This window comes from Leopardus geoffroyi, chromosome X (assembly GCF_018350155.1).
Source record: "Leopardus geoffroyi isolate Oge1 chromosome X, O.geoffroyi_Oge1_pat1.0, whole genome shotgun sequence".
In the NCBI taxonomy this organism is placed as follows: Eukaryota; Metazoa; Chordata; class Mammalia; order Carnivora; family Felidae; genus Leopardus; species Leopardus geoffroyi.
In genome coordinates, this window is record NC_059343.1 from 41,975,626 (window position 1) to 41,995,306 (window position 19,681).

Below are 19,681 nucleotides of genomic sequence, written 5' to 3' on the forward strand. Positions count from 1 at the left end.
GGAACCCGAAAGCTTTTGGACCCCAAATCTTTCATAATGAGCAGTAAGCCTGCCTGATCTTTGCCTGGAGGGAGAAATTATCTTGAGTGTAATTTCTTACATTACCTATCCCATAGTTCTGGAGTTGGGGGACTCTATCTTATAAGGCTGTTTGCTGTATAAACATGTTTGAAAAGATGGCTTGGAAAAAAGGCAGTCAGTGAGGGTGCTTGCAAGGCGTGCAGAAATGTGAGAGACCCCTGGAGAGTTGTCTCTCAAGTCTCTTTTAATCTGTAACAGATCTGCCACGTTCTCCTCCTTTGCATTTCCCCCTTGCTATTTGTTTCTTGAAGAAACCGGGCTATTTTTCCTCAACCGTGTCCCACATTTTGGGAATTGGCTAGTTGTATTCTTGTGGTTGTTTATTTAACAGTTCCTGTATCTCCATTTTAATTTGAACTGATAAATCTCAAGGCTTGATCCATTCAGATTTAATTCTTTAGTCAGAATACTTCGTAGGTGGTGGTGAATGCTTGCTAATTCATCCCTCCGGCAGCCACATAATGCCTGGTTTTCTCTCTCAGTGTGTTCAGGGGTGTCAACCCGAGCCATAGATGGGGAAGTTCCTTCAGCCTTTGACCCTCATGGTTTTCCACCCACTGAGGATCTCTGCTTTTATTAGCACCAATTAGCTCGAAAACTTCTGCAAAGAAAAGATTTCCATAATCAACTATTTATCTTAAAATGCAGTACTTAGAGGAAAAATAATCATTGTAGAGGATATCTTTTTTCTTTAAGTTTATTTATTTATTTTGACAGAGGGAGAGAGAGAGAGGGAGAGAGGGAGAGGGAGAGAAAGGGAGCGCACAAACAAGGGAGGGACAGAAAGAGAAAGAGAGAGAGAGAGAATCCCAAGCAGGCTCTGTGCTGCCAGTGCAGAGCCCTGTGCAGGGCCCAAACCGTGAGATCATGACCTGAGCTGAAACCAAGAGTTGGACACTTAACCAACTGAGCCACCCAGATGCCCCACGAAAGATAATCGTATTAAAATGATTGCCTGATATATAAAATGCTTCAGTGGTGATCTATAGGCATACCTTGAAGATATCTCAGGTTTGGATCCATACCATTGCAATAAAGTGAATATTGCAATAAAGCGAATTGAATGAATTTTTTGGATTCCCTGTGCATATAAAAGTTATGTTTACATGGGGGCCTGGGTGGCTCAGTTGGTTAAGCCTCCGACTTTTGGCTCAGGTCATGATCCCCTGGTTCATTAGTTCAAGCCCCACATCAGGCTGTCTGCTGTCAGCACAGAGCCTGCTTCAGATCCTCTGTCTCCTCTCTCTGCCCCTCCCCCACTCTCTGACATGCGCTTTGTCTCTCTCTCTCTCTCTCTCTCTCTCAAAAATAAACATTTTTTAAAAGGTTATGTTTACACTATACCATAGTCTATAAAGTATGCAATACCATTCTGTCTAAAAAAATGTCCATGCCTTAATTAAAAAACACTTTATTGCTAAAAAATGCTAACCATCACCTAAGCTTTCAGCAAGTCAGAATCTTTTTGCTGGCAGAGGATCTTGCCTCAGTTTCGATGGCCGTTGACTGATCAGGGTGATGTATGCTGAAGGTCGGGGTGACTGTGGCAATTTCTTAAAGTAAGACAACAGTGAAGTTTACTGCATTGATTAACTCTTCTTTTCACAAATGATTTCTCTGTGGCATGTGATGCTGCTTGATAGCATTTTACCCACAGTAACATTTCTTTCAAAATTGGAGCCAATCCTCTCAAACCCTGCCACTGATGTATCAATTAAGTTTATGTAATATTCTAAATCCTTTGCTGTCATTTCAACAATCTTCACAGCATCTTCACCTTCTGGGACACCTGGATGGCTCAGTAGGTAGCGGATGTGACTCTTGATCTTGAAGTCATGAGTACAAGCCCCATGTTTGAGATAGAACTTACTTAAAAAAAAAAAAAAAGAAAGAAACCATTTTCGGGGCTCCTGGGTGGCTCAGTCTGTTAAATGTCCAACTTCGGCTCAGGTCATGATCTCACAGGTTGTGGGTTTAAGCCCCGCGTCGGGCTCTGTACTGACAGCTTGGAGCCTGGAGCCTGGAGCCTGCTTCGGATTCTGTATCTCCCTCTCTCTCTGCCCCTCCTTCACTTGCACTCTGTCTCTCTCTCTCTCTCTCTGTCTCTCAAAAAATAAGTAAACAGTGGGGCGCCTGGGTGGCTCAGTCGGTTGAGCGTCTGACTTTGGCTCAGGTCATGATCTCACACTCCATGAGTTCGAGCCCCACATCAGGCTCTGTGCTGACAGCTCGGAGCCTGGAGCCTGCTTCAGATTCTGTGTCTCCCTCTCTTTCTCTGCCTCTCCCCTGCTCATGCTCTGTCTCTCTCTGTCTCAAAAATGAATAAAAACATTAAAAAAATTTTTAAAAAGTAAGCATTAAAAAAATTAAAGAGGCGTCTGGGTGGCTCGATCGCTTGGGCGTCTGACTTCAGCTCAGGTCATGATCTCGCAGTCTGTGAGTTTGAGCCCCACGTCGAGCTCTGCGCTGACAGCTCAGAGCCTGGAGCCTGCTTCAGATTCTGTCTCCATCTCTCTCTGCCTCTCCCCCTCTCTCAGTCTGTCTCTCTCTCAAATATAAAATAAAAACATAAAAAAATTTTTTTTTTTAAAAAGCCACTTTCTTTGCTCATCCATAAAAAGCAACTCCTCATTCAGTAAAGTTCATCGTGAGACTGCAGCAGTTCAGTTCCATCTTCAGGCTCCACTTCTAATTCTAGTTCTCTTGCTATTTCCCCCACATCTGCACTTACTTCTCCACTGAAGTCTTGAACCGCCCCCCCAAAATCGTCCGTGATGGTTGGTTGGAATCAACTTCTTCTAAACTCCTGTTAATGTTGATATTTTGACCTCTTCCCGTGAATCCTGAATGTTCTTAATGGCATCTAGAATGGTGAATCTTTTCAGAAGGTTTTTGATTTACTTTGCCCACATCCATCAGAGGAATCTGTGGCAGCTATAGTCTTACAAAATGGGCTTCTTAAATAGACTTGAGAGTTGAAGTTACTCCTTGATCCATGGGCTGCAGAACGAATGTGATGTTAGCAGGCATGAGAACAACATTAATCTCATTGTACATCTCCATCAGAGCTCTTGGGTGACCAGGTGCATTGTCAATGAGCAGTAATATTTTGAAAGGAATCTTTTTTTTTTTTTTTTCTGAACAGTGGGTCTCAACAGTAGGCTTAATATATTCAGTAAACCATGTTGTAAACAGGTGTGCTGCCATCCAGACTATGTTGTTCCATTTATAGAGCACAGGCAGAGTAGATTCAGCATAATTCTTAAGGGCCCTAGGATTTTCAGAATGGCAAATAAGCGTTGGCTTCAGCTTAAAGTTACCAGTTGAATTAACCCCTAACAAGAGAGTCCTTTGAGGCTTTGAAACCACGCATTGACTTCTTTCTAGCTCTGAAAGCCCTAGATGGCATCTTCTCCCAATAAAAACCTGCTTCATCTGCATTAAAAATATGTAGTTTAATGTGGCCCCCTTCATTAATTATCTTAGCTAGATCTTCTGAACACCTTGCTCCAGCTTCTACATCAGCGGTTGCTTTTTTCACCTTGCACTTTTTAAAATAATTTTTTAAATGTTTTTATTTTTAAGAGAGAGACAGAGCACCGGCAAGGGTGGGACAGAGAGAGAGGGAGACATAGAATCGGAAGCAGGCTCCAGGCTCTGAGCTCTCATCACAGAGCCCGACGTGGGGCTGGAACCCATGAACTGTGAGATCATGACCTGAGCCAAAGTCAGATGCTTAACCGACTGAGCCACCCAGGCGCCCCAACCTTGCACTTTTATGTTAGGGACACAGCTTTTTCCTTAAGCCTCATGAACCAACCTCTGCTAGCTTCAGCCTTTGTTCTGCGGCTTCCTCACCTCTCTCAACCTTCGCAGAGTTGAGAAGAGTTAGGGCCTCGCTTTGGATTGGGCTTTGGCTTCAGGGAATGTTTTTGCTGATTTGGTATCTTCTGTCCAGACCACTCAGACTTTCTCCATATCAGCAAGAAGGTTGTTCCACTTCCTTATCATTAGTGTGTTCACTGGAGAACCACTTTTAATTTCCTTCAAGAACTTGGCTAACTGGTTCAAGAGGCCTGGCTTTTGGTTTATCTCAGCTTTTGACATGCCTTCCTCACTCACTAAGCTTAATCATTTCTAGCTTTTGGTCTAAAGTGAGCGACCGGCCGTGTGACTTTTCCTTTCACTTAAACACTTAAGAGGCCATTGTAGGGTTATTAATCGGTCCAATTTCAATATTGCTGTGTCTCAGGGAATAGGGAGTCCTGCCCAAAGAGAGGGAGGGGGATGGGGGGATCGGCTGGTCAAGCGAACAGTCAGAACACACACAGCATTTATCAATTAAGTTCACGGTCTTATGTGGGTGCAGTTCGTGGCACTACTAAACCAATTGCAATAGTACCATCAAAGATCACTGATCTGAGATCACCATAACAAATAAAATAATAATGAAAGAGATTGAAATATTGCGAGAATTACCAAAATGTGACACAAAGACACAAAAGGAGCAAATGCCGTTGGAAACGTGGCACTGATAGACGTGCTTCAAGGCAAGATCTCAACAGACCTTCCATTTGTAAAAAATGCAGTGTCTGCAAAATGCAATAAAGTGAAGCACAGTAAAACAAGGTATGCCTGTGTTGTGAAAAGAATGCATGTTACTTTCATGATCAGACCCTAGCGTACTTCCTTAGATTTTTTTTTTCTTAAAATCACCTGCCTGACATAGTGTATAGTCTTCTCTCCTTTTTTTACAGAGCCATTCGTTCTTTCATTAATCACCATGCGTTTTCCTTTTTCCATACCTTTCCCTTTGTCTTTTCTAGAAAATACTTTCCCCCATTTGTCTCCATTACACTTACTTTTTTCCCCAAGATCCTATATAAACTGTACCAACTCTAAGCACTCGAGTAGACTTACTTTTTCTGTGGAGCCCACAGTGTACCTCAAATATATTTCTAACATACACTTTTGTGTGTGTGTGTTTTGAAACTGAGTTATATTTGAAAGACATTGAATTTTATATATAGTTTGGTGAGTTTTGACAAATATATATATATATATATATATATATATATATAATTGACCAATATATTTATATATGTAACCATCACTCAAACTGAAATACAGAATGTGTCCATCACCCTTGCAAGTTCCCTTTTGACTAGTCAATTTCTTACCCCCGAGGCAACCAGTTTTAAGATTTTTAATCCCTATAGATTAGCCCTGCTTGTTCTTGATTGTCACATAAATAGAATCATTTGTTCTGTGTTTGGCTTCTATTTATAAAATAAAATACATTTGGGGCACCTCAGTAGCTCAGTTGATTAAGTGTCCAACTTCGGTTCAAGTCATGATCTCACGGTTCTTGAGTTCAAGCCCCGCGTCAGGCTCTGTGCTGACAGCTCAGAGCCTGGAGCCTGCTTCAGATTCTGTGTCTCCCTCTCTCTCTCTGCCCTTCCTTTGCTTGTACTCTGTCTCTCTCTGTCTCAAAAATAAATAAACATTAAAAATTTTTAAAAATAAAATATTTTTTAACGTTTATTTAAATTCAAGTTAGTTAACATACAGTGCAGTCTTAGTTTCAGGAGTAGAGCCCAGTGATTCATCTCTTGCCTATGACATCCAGTGCTTATCCCGAAAAGTGCCCTCCTTAATGCCTGTCACCCATAAAATAAAATATTTTTGAGAGTCATTCAGGTCGTATCTGTCACCAGCTCTTTCCTTTTTATCACTGAGTATTCCATTGTATGAATATACCATATTTTGTTTATGCAGTCACCTGCTGATGAACATTTTGAATGTCTTCTAGTATTTGGTTATCATGAGTAAAGCCTGCTATAAACACTCTTGTAGAATTTTTCTGAGGATATATGTTTGCATTTTATTTTAGTAACTACAGAGGAATGGAAACACTAGATTATAGGGTGGGTGTATGTTTAACTTTATTAGAAACTGCCACACAGGGTTCCAAAGTGATGATTCAGTTTACATTCCTTCCAGCAATTTTTTAGTTTATTATAAATTTTAGCTTTTCTAGTGAGTGTACAGTGCTATTTCAGTGTAATTTAAATTGCATTTTCCTCATATTCTTTGAGTAAATATACAGTAGTGCAATTACTAAATCAAATAGTAATTCTATTTTTAATTTTTTGAACAGTCCCCATACTGTTTTCCACAGTTATGCACCTTTATGTTTATTGCAGCATTAGTGACAATAGCCAAATTATGGAAGCAACCAAAGTGTCTATTGATAGATGAATGAATAAGGAAGATGTGGTATATATACATACACAATAGAATATTACTCAGCCATAAAAAAGAATCTTACCATTTGCAACAACATGGATGGATCTAGAGAGTATAATGATAAGTGAAATAAGCAAGTTAGAGAAAGACAAATACCGTATAATTTCACTCATATGTGGAATTTAAGAAACAAAACAAACAAAAGAAAAAGAGACAAACCAAAAACCAAACTCTTAGCTATAGAGAACAAACAGATGGTTAGCAGAGGAAAGGTGGGTTGGGAGATGTGTGAAACAGGTGATGGGGATTAAGAGTATACTTACCTTGGGGCACCTGGGTGGCTCAGTCAGTTAAGCATCCAACTTCAGCTCAGGTCATGATCTCCCGGTGAGTTCGAGCCCCGCATCCGGCTCTGTGCTGACCGCTCAGAGCCTGGAGCCTGCTTCAGATTCTGTGTCTCCCTCTCTCTCTGCCTCTCCCCTGCTCATGCTCTGTCTCTCTCTGTCTCAAAAATAAATAAAAAAATTAAAAAAGGAGAGAGTACACTTATCTTAACAAGCACTGGGTGATGTATAGAATTGTTGAATCACTATAGTGTATACCTGAAACTAACTGTATGTTAATTGCACTGGAATTAAAATAAATTTTTTACAAAATAAATAACTTGCATTTTCCTCATAACAAATGATATTGAACAACTTTTCATATGCTTCATTGGCCATTTGTATCTTTTTTGGTGTCTGTTTAAGTTTTTTCCCATTTAAAAAAGTTGGGTTATGTGTCTTTTTGTTATTACTTTGTAGTTCTTTCTACATTCTTACTGTGGGTGTTTTGTATATGTGTGTGTGTGTGTGTGTGTGTGTGTGTGTGTATATCTTGCAAATTTTTTCTCCCAGTCCATGTCTTGACTTTTCATTTTCTTAATGAAATCTTTTCTGAACAGAAATTTTAATTTTTGTAAGCTCCTATTTATCAAAATTTTCTTTTATATTTGTTGCTTTTTGCACTATGTCAAGAAATCCTTGCTTGACCCAGTGTTGCAAAGATACCCTTATGTTTTCTTCTAGAGCATTTTTAGTTTTGTTTTTTTTTTTTCCTTTTTAAAATTACAATTTAACTAACATGAAATGTCATATTGGTTTTAGGTGTACAACATCTTGATTCAACAATTTTATGTTAGTGCTTGGAACAATAAATGTCATCAACATACGTTATTACAGTGTCATTGACTGTATTTCCTCTGCTGTACTTTCCGTCTCATGACTTATCTATTTTATAACTATAAGTTTGTACCTTTTAATCCCCTTTACCTGTTTCACCCATCCTCCCTCCCACCTCCCCTCTGGCAATCACCAGTTTGTTCTCTGTATTTAAGATTCTGCTTTTTCTTCTCTCCCTCGTTTTTTTTAAATGTTTATTTATTTTTGAGAGAGACAGAGACAGAGTATGAGCAGGGGAGGGGCAGGGAGAGGGACACAGAATCTGAAGCAGGCTCCAGGCTCCGAGCTGTCAGCACAGAGCCCAATGTGAGGCTCAAACTCACAGACCTAACAGACTGAGCCACCCAGGCACCCCAAGAGTCTGATTTTTCATTTGTTTCTTCATTTGTTTTGTTTTTTAGATTCCACATATAAGTGAAATCATACGGTATTTATCTTCTCTGACTTATTTTACTTAGCATAATACCCTCTAGGTCCATCCATGTTGTCACAAATGGCAAGATCTCATTCTTTCTTATGGCTGAGTAATATTTCATCACACACACACGTATATAATTCATATATATATACACGTGTATATATATTTTTTTAATCCATTTTCTTTATCCGTTCATCTATGGATGGACACTTGGGTTGCTTCCACAATTTGGCTATTGTAAATGTCATGCTGCAATAAACATAGGGGCGCATATATCTTTTCGAATTAGTGTTTTCATTTTCTTTGGGTAGGTACCCAATAGTGGAATGCTGGATCATATGGTATTTTATTTTTAATGTTTTGAGGAACCTCCATACTGTTTTCCACAGTGGCTGTACCAACTAATTTACATTCCCACCGACAGTGCACAAATGTTCCTGTTTCTCCACATCCTCACCAACACTTACTATTTCTTTTTGATTGTAGCCATTCTGACAAGTGTAAGGTGATCTCTCACTGTGGTTTTGAGTTGCATTTCCCTGCTGATGAGTGATGTTGAGCATCTTTTCATGTATCTGTTGGCCATCTGTATGTCTTTTTTGGAAAAATGTCTATTCAGGTCTTCTGCCCATTGTTAAATCAGATTATTTGGGATTTTTTTTTTTTTTTTTTGGTGTTGAGTTGTATAAGTTCTGTATGTATTTTGGATACTAATCCCTTATCGGATATATCATTTGCCAATATCTTCTTTCATTTACTAGGTTGCTTTTTTGGTTTGTTGATCATTTCTTTGCTGTGCAGAAGCTTTTTATTTTGGTGTAGTCCTAATAGTTTGTTTGCTTTTGTTTCCTTTGCCTGAGGAGACATATCTACAAAAATGGTGCTAAGACTGATGTCAAGGAAATTACTGACTATGTTTTCCTCTAAGAGCTTTATGGCTTCAGGTCTCACATTTAAATGTTTAATCCATTTGAGTTTATGTTTATGTATGATGTAAGAAGGTGGTCCAGTTTCATTCTTTTGCATGTAGCTGTCCAGTTTTCCCAACACCATTTATTAAAGAGGTTGTCCTTTCCCCATTGTATATATTTTTTCTCTTTTGTTGTAAATTAATTGACCATGTATGGCTGGGTTTGTTTCTTGCCTCTCTCTTCTTTCTATTGATCTAAGTATCAGTTTTTATGCTAATACCATAATGTTTTGATTACTAGAGCTTTGGAAAATAGTTTGAAATCAGGGTTATGATATCCCCAACTTTGTTCTTTCTCAAGATTGCTTTGGCTATTCAGAGTCTTTTGTGGTTCCATACATACTTTAGGTTTGTTCTATTTCTGTGAAAAATGCCATTGGAATTTTGACAGGGATTGCAGTGAATCTGTAGATTGCTTTTGGTAATATGGACATTTTAACAATATTAATTCTTCCAACCCATGAACACAGAATATCTTTCTATTTACATATCTTATTTAGTTTCTTTCATCAGTGTGTTATAATTTTCAATGTATAGGTCTTTCACCACCTTGGTTAAATTTATTGGTAGATATTTTTCTTGATGCAGTTATAAATTGGGGGGATTGTTTTCTTAATTTCTTCTTCTGGTAATTTATTATTAGTGTACACAAACACAACAGGTTTTCACATATTGATTTTGTGTCCTTGCCACTTTATTAAATTCATTTTTTAGTTCTAACAGGTTTATTTTTGGTGGAGTCTTTAGGGTTTTCTATATATAATGTGATGTCCTCTGCGAATAGTGATAGTTTTCCTTCTTCCTTTTCGATTTGGATGCCTTTTATTTCTTTTTCTTGTCTATTTGCTCTAGTTAGGAGTTGCAATACTCTGTTGAATAAAAGTGGCAAGAATGGACATCTTTGTCTTGTTTCCGATCCTAGAAAAGCTTTCAGCTTCCCACTGTTGATTATGTTAGCTGTGGGCTCGTCATATATGGTTTTTATTGTGTTGTGATACCTTCTGTCTATACCTGCTTTGTTGAGAGTTTTTATCATAAATGGATGTTGAACTGGGGCTCCTGGGTGGCCCAGTCGGTTAAGTGTCATACTTTGGCTCAGGTCATGATCTCACGGTGCGTGGGTTCGAGCCCCATGCGGGCTCTGTGCTGTCAGCCTGGAGCCTGTTTCGGATTCTGTGTCTCCCTTGCTTTCTGCCCCTCCCCTACTCGTGCTCTATCTCTCTCTCAAAAATAAATAAATGTTTTAAAAAATTAAAATAAATAAATGGATGTTGAACTTTGTTAAATTCTTTTTTTGCATCTATTGAGATGATCATATGATTTTTATCCATTTTGTTAGTGTGGTGTGTCATATTTATTGATTTGCAGATGTTGAACCATCTTTATGTCACTGGAATAAATCCCACTTGATCATTTTGTACGATTCTCTTAATGTATTGTTGAATTCAGTTTGGTAATATTTTGTCTCTTATGGTTAGAGAGTCTCTTATGGTTAGGCTCCCTCTCTCTCTAAGTTTTTTTTTTTCCCTTCCCCTCCCCCATGGTCTTCTGTTAAGTTTCTCAGGATCCACATAAGAGTGAAAACATATGGTGTCTGTCTTTCTCTGTATGACTTATTTCACTTAGCATAACACTCCAGTTCCATCCACGTTGCTACAAGTGGCCAGATTTCATTCTTTCTCATTGCCAAGTAGTATTCCATTATATATATAAACCACATCTTTATCCATTCATCAGTTGATGGACATTTAGGCTCTTTCCATAATTTGGCTATTGTTGAAAGTGCTGGTATAAACATTGGGGTACAAGTGCCCCTATGCATCAGCACTCCTGTAGCCCTTGGGTAAATTCCTAGCAGTGCTATTGCTGGGTCATGGGGTAGATCTATTTTTAATTTTTTGAGGAACCTCCACACTGTTTTCCAGAGTGGCTGCAAATTATTGTTAACTTTTGTATGTGGTATAAGGTATGGGCCAAGGTTTGTTTTTTTCATCCAAAACTTACATCCATTGTTCCAGCACAATTTTTGAAAAGACCTTCCTTTTCCCCAATGAATTACTGTGGTGCCTTTGTCAGAAAGAGTTTGGCTATATGGGTATGGTTCTGTTTCTTGACTCTGTTCTGTTCTATTGATATATCTATCTGTACTTACATCAATACCACACTGTCTGAAGTATTGTAGCTTTATAGTAAGTCTTAACACTACATATAAATCCCTGCTTTGGCTATTCTAGGTTCTTTGCCTAGCCACATAAACATTAACATCTCCTTGCCAGTTTTTACCAAAAAGTTGACAAATAATTGATTGAACAAGTAGAAGACAAATGAGTATGGTGATAGAAAATTTCAAGAACACTCAACCAATTTGATGTATATATTAATAGAATACTACAGCCGTCAATAGCTGTATATATATTCTTTTCCAGGGACACATGAAACATTCTCCTAGATAGACCGTATGTAGAAATCATACAGAGTATATTTTCTGACACTGTGGAATTAAGTTAGAAACGAATAACGAAAAAGCATCAAGAGAAAATGGCTGTATTTTTGACGAATAAATTAAAGCAATAGTAGAGGGAGCTATGTATAATTTAATTAAAAAAAGGTGTACATGCTTCCTTCTAAAAGTTATAGAACACAAACTTCCCATTAAAATTAACAACAAAATAGGATCAAGGTCAAATCCTGTACAAAACTATTATTCTTAAAAATGTATGACTGACTGGGGTACCTGGGTGGCTCAGTCGGTTAAGTGCCTGACTTTGGTTCAGATCACGATCTCATGGTTTGTGAGTTCAAGCCCCGCATGGGGCTCTGTGCTGAGAGCTCAGAGCCTGGAGCCTGCTTCGGATACTGTGTCTCCCTCTCTCTCTGCCCCTCCCCAGCTTGTGCTCTGTTTCTCTCTCTCAAAAACAAGTGGACATTAAAATTTTTTTAAATGTATGACTGACTTGTACCAATGAATAGCAAAAATTTACAATTCAATATTTGTATTCTACACAACATTATATATAACTAGGTATTTAATAGACACACCATATAGCATATTCTAGTGAAAGTCATTTAAAAAATTCTTTGGGGTGCCTAGGTGGCTCAGTCGGTTAAGCATCTGACTCTTGATTTCGGATCAGGTCATGATCTCACAACTTGTGAGTTCGAACCCCACATAGGGCTGTCCGCCGACAGCACGGAGTCTGCTTGGAATTCTCTGTCTCCTTCTCTATCTGCCCCTCCCCCATGAATGCTCTCTCTCTGCCTCAAAAATAAATAAACATTTAAAATAAAATAAAAGAAAATAATTTCTTACTGATCTTCTCCCTATCACCCACTGCTGGCCATGTCACCCTGAGCAGGATTGTGTTGTTACAGGGCTCCGTGTCGTTCGAGGATGTGACTGTGGACTTCAGCAGGGAGGAGTGGCAGCAGTTGGACTCTACACAGAGACGCCTGTACCAGGATGTGATGCTGGAAAACTACAGCCACCTGCTCTCATTGGGTAAGCACAGCCATTCTAAGAATCTACAAAGGAGCACGTAACGGATAAAATTGTATCCTCCCTGTAAAATATGTTGAAGTCCTGACCTCCAGTACCTCAGAATATGACCTCTTTTGGAATTAGGGCCTTTATAGAAGTAATCAAGCTTAAATGAGGTCATTAGGGTGGGTCCTAATCTGGTACGACTGGTGTACTTAAAATAAGGGAAATCTAGCCAGAGAGACACATACACACGGAGGAAAGACCGTGTGAAGACACATACAGAAAAGAAGATGGCTGCGTCACTAGAGTGATGCATCTGTAAGCCAAGAAATGCCCAAGATCACCAAGATGTTGGAGAGCAACATGAAACGGTTCCTTCCTGTTTTGAAGGTTCTACTTCAAAAAGAGCATGGCCTTACTGATACCTTGATTTTGGACTTCTGGCTTCCAGAACTGTGAGACAGGAAATTTCTGTTATTTCAAGCTGTCCAGCTTGTGGTATTTTATCATAGCAGCCCTAGGAAAGTAACATGAATTTTTATACTTGGGAAGTGGGTTGCTGCTGTAACAAATACTGAAAAAAACATGGAAGTGGCTTTGGAATTGGGCAATGGGTAGAGGCTGGAAAGGTTTTAGGTACTTCACAGAAAAGGCCTAGATTGCTTTGAAGAGATTGCTGATAGGAATGTTAAAGGAGCTTTTGGTGAGGTCTCAGAGTGAGGAGCATGGAAACTGGAGGAAAGGAGATCCTTGTTATAAGGTGGCAGAGAGCTTGACTGAATTCTGTTCTGTTGAGTGGAAAGTAGAAATTGTAAGTGACAAACTTGGAATTTTAGCTAAGGGCATTTTTTTTCCTTTAATGTTTATTTATTTTGAGAGCAAGAGAACACGTGCTAGCAGAGGAGAGAGAGAGAGAGAGAGGAAGAGAGAGAATCGGAAGCAGGCTCCACACTGTCAGCGCAGAGCCTGATGCAGGGCTGAATCTCATGAAGTGTGAGATCATGACCTGAGTCAAAATCAAGAGTCGGACACTTAACTGACAACCACCCAGGCGCCCCTAGCTGAGGAAATTTCTAAGTAGTGTTAAAAGGCATGGCCTATGCTTTCCTTGCTGCTTATAGTAAAATGTAGGAGGAAAGAAAGACATTGAAGAGGAATTGTTAGTAAAAATGAAGCAGAACTTGAAGATATGGAAAATGTTTGGCCTATCCATATCACAAAAAAATGAGATGGACTCTGGAAAGAACACCAAAGGGGTGGACAACCAGTAACTAAGGAGATGAGATGTATGCCTTGTGGATCCAGTCAACCCTGTCAGTAGAAATACTGCCAGCTTAGACTGAAGAGGACGGAGACAGGAAAAAATGAGCTGTCCAGGAAAATGAGGGAAGGCTGTAGGCTATCTGGGATTGTGCAGATAGGAGGTAGGCTGGTAAAACCGTTTGGCGGTGTACATGCGTTTTCCTTCAAGAAGAGGGATGAATGACTTCAGGGATGGGTCAGAGGCCAACAGGGCTGCTGCCACCACCACAGGCCCAGAAGTCACTGTCTGGGAAAATGGCATGTGACAGACCATCACCTCCTCAGTTCCAGAGGGCAAGCCACCTGCTTGGTTCCAGGCCTGAAGGGGCAGAGCTCTCACCCAGGGTCAAGGGTGTGGAGTTGCCACATCTGATCTGAGGTCACACCTCATGACAACTTTCGGCTCTCTTGAATTGCTGCTTCAAAGTTCTTTTCAACTCTCCCTTATAGTACTTGTCGACTGTCACGTTTGTGCCATTATTTAGCCTTAGATGGAGTTTGCCACCCACGTTGGGAAGCATGCTCAAGCAGCACGCTCCGGGAAGACCCAGGCTCAGTGCTCTAGGGGTTACTACTGACCTCTCACCATCTATAGGCTGGGGCTTGATCAGAAGGACTTGGGCCCCCTGTGAGTGGGGAGTGGGTCTCTCCTGCTGGCCACATTTCTTGTGTCCCACCACTGGGTGAGGATTCAGCACTGGACTCTTCCATGTTCACTGCCCATTACTGAAGGAGTCATTGGTTCTTTTTTAAAACATTTTTTAAATGTTCGTTTATTTTTGAGAGGGAGGGCAGGGAGAGGGGCAGAGAGAGAGGGAGGCACAGAATCTAAAGGAGGCTCCAGGCTCTGAGCTGTCAGCACAGAGCCCGACGTGGGTCTCGAACCCATGGACCTGGAGATCATGACTTGAGCCAAAGTCAGACGCTTAACTGACTGAGCCACCCAGGCACCCCGAAGGAGTCCTTGTTAAGTGTCCTTTCTTCCATGCGCTAATAACGCTTAAATTCAACGAGTAAGTTGAGACCAAGTAGGAATCTAAAAGCTGTTTCTCTATAGGAGAGCAGTTATCCTCAGAGGATGGCAGGGCTTTGCTCCAAAATCCTAAGGTTTGCTCTGTGATTCTCCTGTGAGGGCCTGCCAAAAGCTTCATCCCTATCTGCCACGAACACTTCAAACACCACTGGATCTGCCAGATCATATGGCCCAGTGGCAGAGCAGCTTAAATGGCAGTCTGGATCTGTAAAGAGCCTTCTTTCATTCTGGGCTTTGTTCAAAACTAGCAGTTTTTTGGATCACATGGTAAATGGGCCAGAATAGCACACCCAGATGAGGAATATATTGCCTCTGAAGTCTGTAGCGGCCCAGTAGGCATTATCCCTCTTTTACTTATAGGAAGAACCAGAAGCAAAAACTTATTCTTCACTTGGAGATTTCTAGGGGTCCAGTGGCATGGAACTTTCCCTCAGGTAGATGGCCCCTAAATTTTTGTCAGATTTATGTCCTACCCTGTGACATACAAATATCTCACCAGTAAGTCAAGAGTCATTACTACCTCTCGTTCATAAGGTCCAGTCAGCATAATGTCATAAATGCCATGGGCCAACGTGATATCTTGTGGAAGGGAAAGGCAGTCAAGATCCCTGCAGACTGGGGCACTTGGGTGGCTCAGTCAGTTGAGCATCAGACTCTTGGTTTCAGCTCAGGTCATGATCTTGCAGTTTGTGAGTTCGAGCCCCTCATCAGGCTCCATGCTGGCGGTGCAGAGCCTGCTTGGGATTCTGTCTCTCTCCCCAACTCTCTGCTCTCCCCCTCCCATTCCCCCCACTCACTTGTTCTCTCTCTCAAAATAAATAAATAAACTTAAAAAAAAAGACCCCTGCAGACTAAATTATGACATAGGACTGAAAGGCTGATATATTTCTGAGGTAGGACAGTAAAGGTATATATATATATATATATAGTTGGTTGTAACAACTGAAAGCAAACTGTTTCTAGTAGTCTCTACTAACAGGTATTGCCAAAAAAAAAAAAAACCCAACCCACACCCATTTGTCAGATCAATAGCTACCATACCAGGTACGAAGGGATGCGTTAATTTGCTTAAGCAGTGAGCCCGTGTCTCGTACAGCAGCTGCTATTGGAATTACCACCTGGTTCAGCTTATGATGAGCCACTGTCATTCTCCAAGATCTGTTTGTCCTCTGCACAGGCCAAATAGGTGAGTTGAATAGAGATGTGGTGGAACTCACCGCCCTGGCATCCTTCAGGTTCTTGATGGTGGCCCTAATCTCTGCAATTCTTACAGGAATGCATATTTCCTTGGTTTACTATTTTCCTAGTAGAGGCAGTTCTAGTGGCTTCCACTGGTCCTTTCTCACTGTAATAGTCCTCACTGCACAGGTCAGGGAACGAGTATGGGGATTCTGTCAGTTGCTGCGTATCTGTATTCTAATTTTGCATTCCTGAACCAGGGAGATAACCACAGGATGGGTTTGGGGGACTGCTGGGCCCCCTGTGAGATGGAGCTGCGCTGAATCGCAATTGATCACTTTACTCCCATAAGCCCCTATGCTGTCTAGTGGGCCACAGTGACATCCTGCGTCTCCTGGAATTAGTATCCATTTAGAACTGGTGTCCAATGATCTCTGAAAAACCTCACTATGTCCTTTGCCTCAACGCACAGTCACCCTGACAAGGGGACTGTAAATCCCTTTAGAGAAGGCTGGGAGAAAGATGAGTAGTATAAATTTTGGCAGTGTAGTGGGGGTCCTTCCTCAGGGGAGCTGTCTCCCCTTCATTCAGAGATTTCTGGGTCTATAAACTGGCTCAAGTCTGAAAATTGATGGAGGAGCTGAGACTCTCTGTTTTTATGTTTCAAGTTAGACTTCTGTTCACTTGAGCTAGAACTCTTCTCTTTATACAGATCAAGTAAGAATTTAATAGATTGCTGGGGTGTCTGGGTGGCTCAGTCGATTAAACATCTAACTTCAGCTCAGGTCATGATCTCACGGTTCGTGAATTCGAGCCCCACGTCGGGCTCTGTGCTGACAGCTCAGAGCCTAGAGCCTGGTTCAGATTTTCTCTCTCTCTCTCTCAAAGATAAATAAACATTAAAATTTTTTTAAAAGAATTTAGTAGATTGCTCATCTATTTTCTTTTTTTTTTTTTTTTTTAATTTTTTTTTTTCAACGTTTATTTATTTTTGGGACAGAGAGAGACAGAGCATGAACGGGGGAGGGGCAGAGAGAGAGGGAGACACAGAATCGGAAACAGGCTCCAGGCTCTGAGCCATCAGCCCAGAGCCTGACGCGGGGCTCGAACTCAGGGACCGCGAGATCGTGACCTGGCTGAAGTCGGACGCTTAACCGACTGCGCCACCCAGGCTCCCCGCTCATCTATTTTCTAGAGACATCATGATCAACTAGCCAACACCATGGGTCTCTCTGCAAGTCAGACTATTCTGATCACTGCTTTGACCCTGCTGTCCACTATAGTAGCTGTGCCCACCTTGCATTTAGCAATTCAGTGCCTCCATGTGGCCCCTGCCACCCCAGGATCCAATTATGCCCATTGCATTTGGGTTTCCCAATTGAGCGGCAGCACTTCCACTATAATTGTGTGTCCTACAGAGATGAAGCAAACACAGAAATCTTCAAGGATTCTGCCCCCTCCCCACACCCACCCAAATTTGTTTGTCACAGCCATGGTCACAGATATGTCCTCTGGATCCTCCCAGTGCGGGACAGAATGTCTTACATGATAAACCCACTCTAACATCCCAGTATCCCCAAGCCTTTGGATGCCTTTCTGTATAGTATAGAGAGTTCTTCCAAAGCAGTTCTCCATTTCAGCTGCATTTAGTACAGGCCATGTTTTGATCCACGTTTCTGCCAACCAAGCAAAATGTTCAAGCCCTCTCTAACCCAAGTGGCAACATTAATTTCAGAATCTGTTTAGTGTGCACATACCACTAAATCTGGCCGGATCCAACTTTATGTTCTTTCCATTATCCCGCACTCTTTTAAAGTTTATTTATTTTGACAGAGAGAGAAAGAGAGAGTGGGGAAAGGGAAGAGAGAGAAAGGGAGAGAGAATCCCAAGCACACTCCACACTGTCAGCACAGAACCCAATGCAGGGCTTGATCCCACAAACTGTGAGATTGTGACCTGAGCTGAAATCAAGGGTCGGATGCTCAAGTGACTGAGTCACCCACGTGCCCCCATTATCCCACACTCTTCATACCCATTTTTACCCAGATTTCCCAGATTTCTGTCTATATAAATTGGACAAATAATGCAGTTCTTTTGCACCTTCTCATGAATTTACACTATATCTCACTCTTTGGGCCCTGATGAGACTTGAGTCTAGTTAGAGGTCTAGAAGCAAATAAGGGTATGTCCTGGGAGAACTCAGCAGTACCTTGCAAGGCAAGTACCTCAGAGGAGGCCATTGCAAGGTCCTCGGGCAACGTAGGGTTAGTCTTCTCAGAGAGGGGTAGAAGGGCTACTTCTACTGGCAAAGAAGACTCCTCAGAATGTAGAAGTTCAGCGTCCTCGTATGTTTGCATTCCAATTTTTAGGTTTCCTTCCTTCTCAGTCAGTTCCCTCACCTGAATAGCAGACACCCTGTGAGGTTGGGAATTCAGTTTGTGTTGTAATGTAGCCATTCACAGGATGAGACTCTGGGTTTGGTTTTCAGCAATATCAACTGTGCAGCTACAGGAGGTAGGGGTTTCTTTCAGGAAAGACATAGAAATGTTCGGGTCATGTATGCAGTGCTTGAGCTGGGAAATCAAATCCCTGAGTGCATCCTTTAGTTTCTGGCCCCCCACTTTGACCAGCATAATTAAGAGCAACCAGGCGATCTTATACTTGTAAGTTTGACAAAAATGTCTAGGGTATCAAATATAAGGTCCTGCAGAAAGACGCCTCTCATCAGCATTTGATTAGGAGTATCCAGGGGTGATATGTTGCATATCTCTTTTGCCACATCATGCCATGGACTATTAGTGCCCTCTTTACTACTGGAAATAGAGTCGTTAGCGCATTCAAATCTAATCAGAATAGGGAACCAATTCTAGAAACCCCATAGCCAGTTCAGAAAACTCATTCTTACTATTCTTTTCCTCTAGAGTCACCCTCAAAATCTGTATTATGGCTCTCCAGAGAAATGGAACCAATAAGATACGGTTATATACGTATACAGAGTACACCCACACACTATACATACATACACATACATAGAGACAGAGAGAATGAATACATGTACATATACACAGAATCTGGGAAAGAGGTTTATTTTAAGGAACTGGCTCACCTGACTGCAGGGACTGGCAATTCTGAAATTTATAGGGCAGGCCTGCAGGCTGGAAATTCGGGTGAGCTGATATTGTAATCCTGAGTCTGGAATCTTCAGGGCAGGCCAGAACACTGAAAACCGAGGCAAGGTGTCTGTGTTGCAGTCTTGAGGTAGAATTCCTTCTTTCACTAGCCGTTCCTTGTTCCCTCTGCCCTCAGCAAACACCTCAGTGGGTTGTGGTTCTTCACCTAGTGGGGTGACCTGAAAATTCATTCCTTGAAGGATCTGCCTGAATTGGATTGTTGTAGTCAATGTAGTTTCCATTGACTTTAATCACAGGACACAGTAGTACTAAGAGACCCCCCCCCCCAAGGGATTTCCTGTATTCCAGACATGCTTCTTCCTCTTTTCCATTGTGGGGCAGGAGTCCAATTCCCCTGAGTAATCAGGATCGGTCACCCAGGCCAGCACAGTAATTCCCTTCTTTGCCTTTTGATTCAGAGATGTGAGGGGCCCAAAATGTCAGGTGGCAATAAGTCTCCCAGTTCAGTGGAATCACTATTGTGTCTCCCAGTGGAAGCATTCCTCCCTTTGGAACAGCAGAGCTTAAGGTCATAAGAACAGGAAGCAAATATTTTGCTAACGGACCAGGAGAGGTAA

The 19,681-nt window shown here is 41.3% G+C and overlaps 1 protein-coding gene across 4 annotated transcripts in view; it reads left to right on the forward strand.

Annotated features, from left to right (window-relative positions):
• ZNF81 (zinc finger protein 81) overlaps positions 1 to 19,681 on the forward strand; it is an 86,933-nt gene that overhangs the window by 48,998 nt on the left and 18,254 nt on the right. For all 4 annotated transcript variants that reach the window (XM_045470747.1, XM_045470746.1, XM_045470748.1 and 1 more), the window contains one exon: positions 12,311 to 12,437. In XM_045470747.1, coding sequence (XP_045326703.1) covers positions 12,311 to 12,437 — 127 coding nt within the window. The remainder of the gene's footprint in view (positions 1 to 12,310; positions 12,438 to 19,681) is intronic.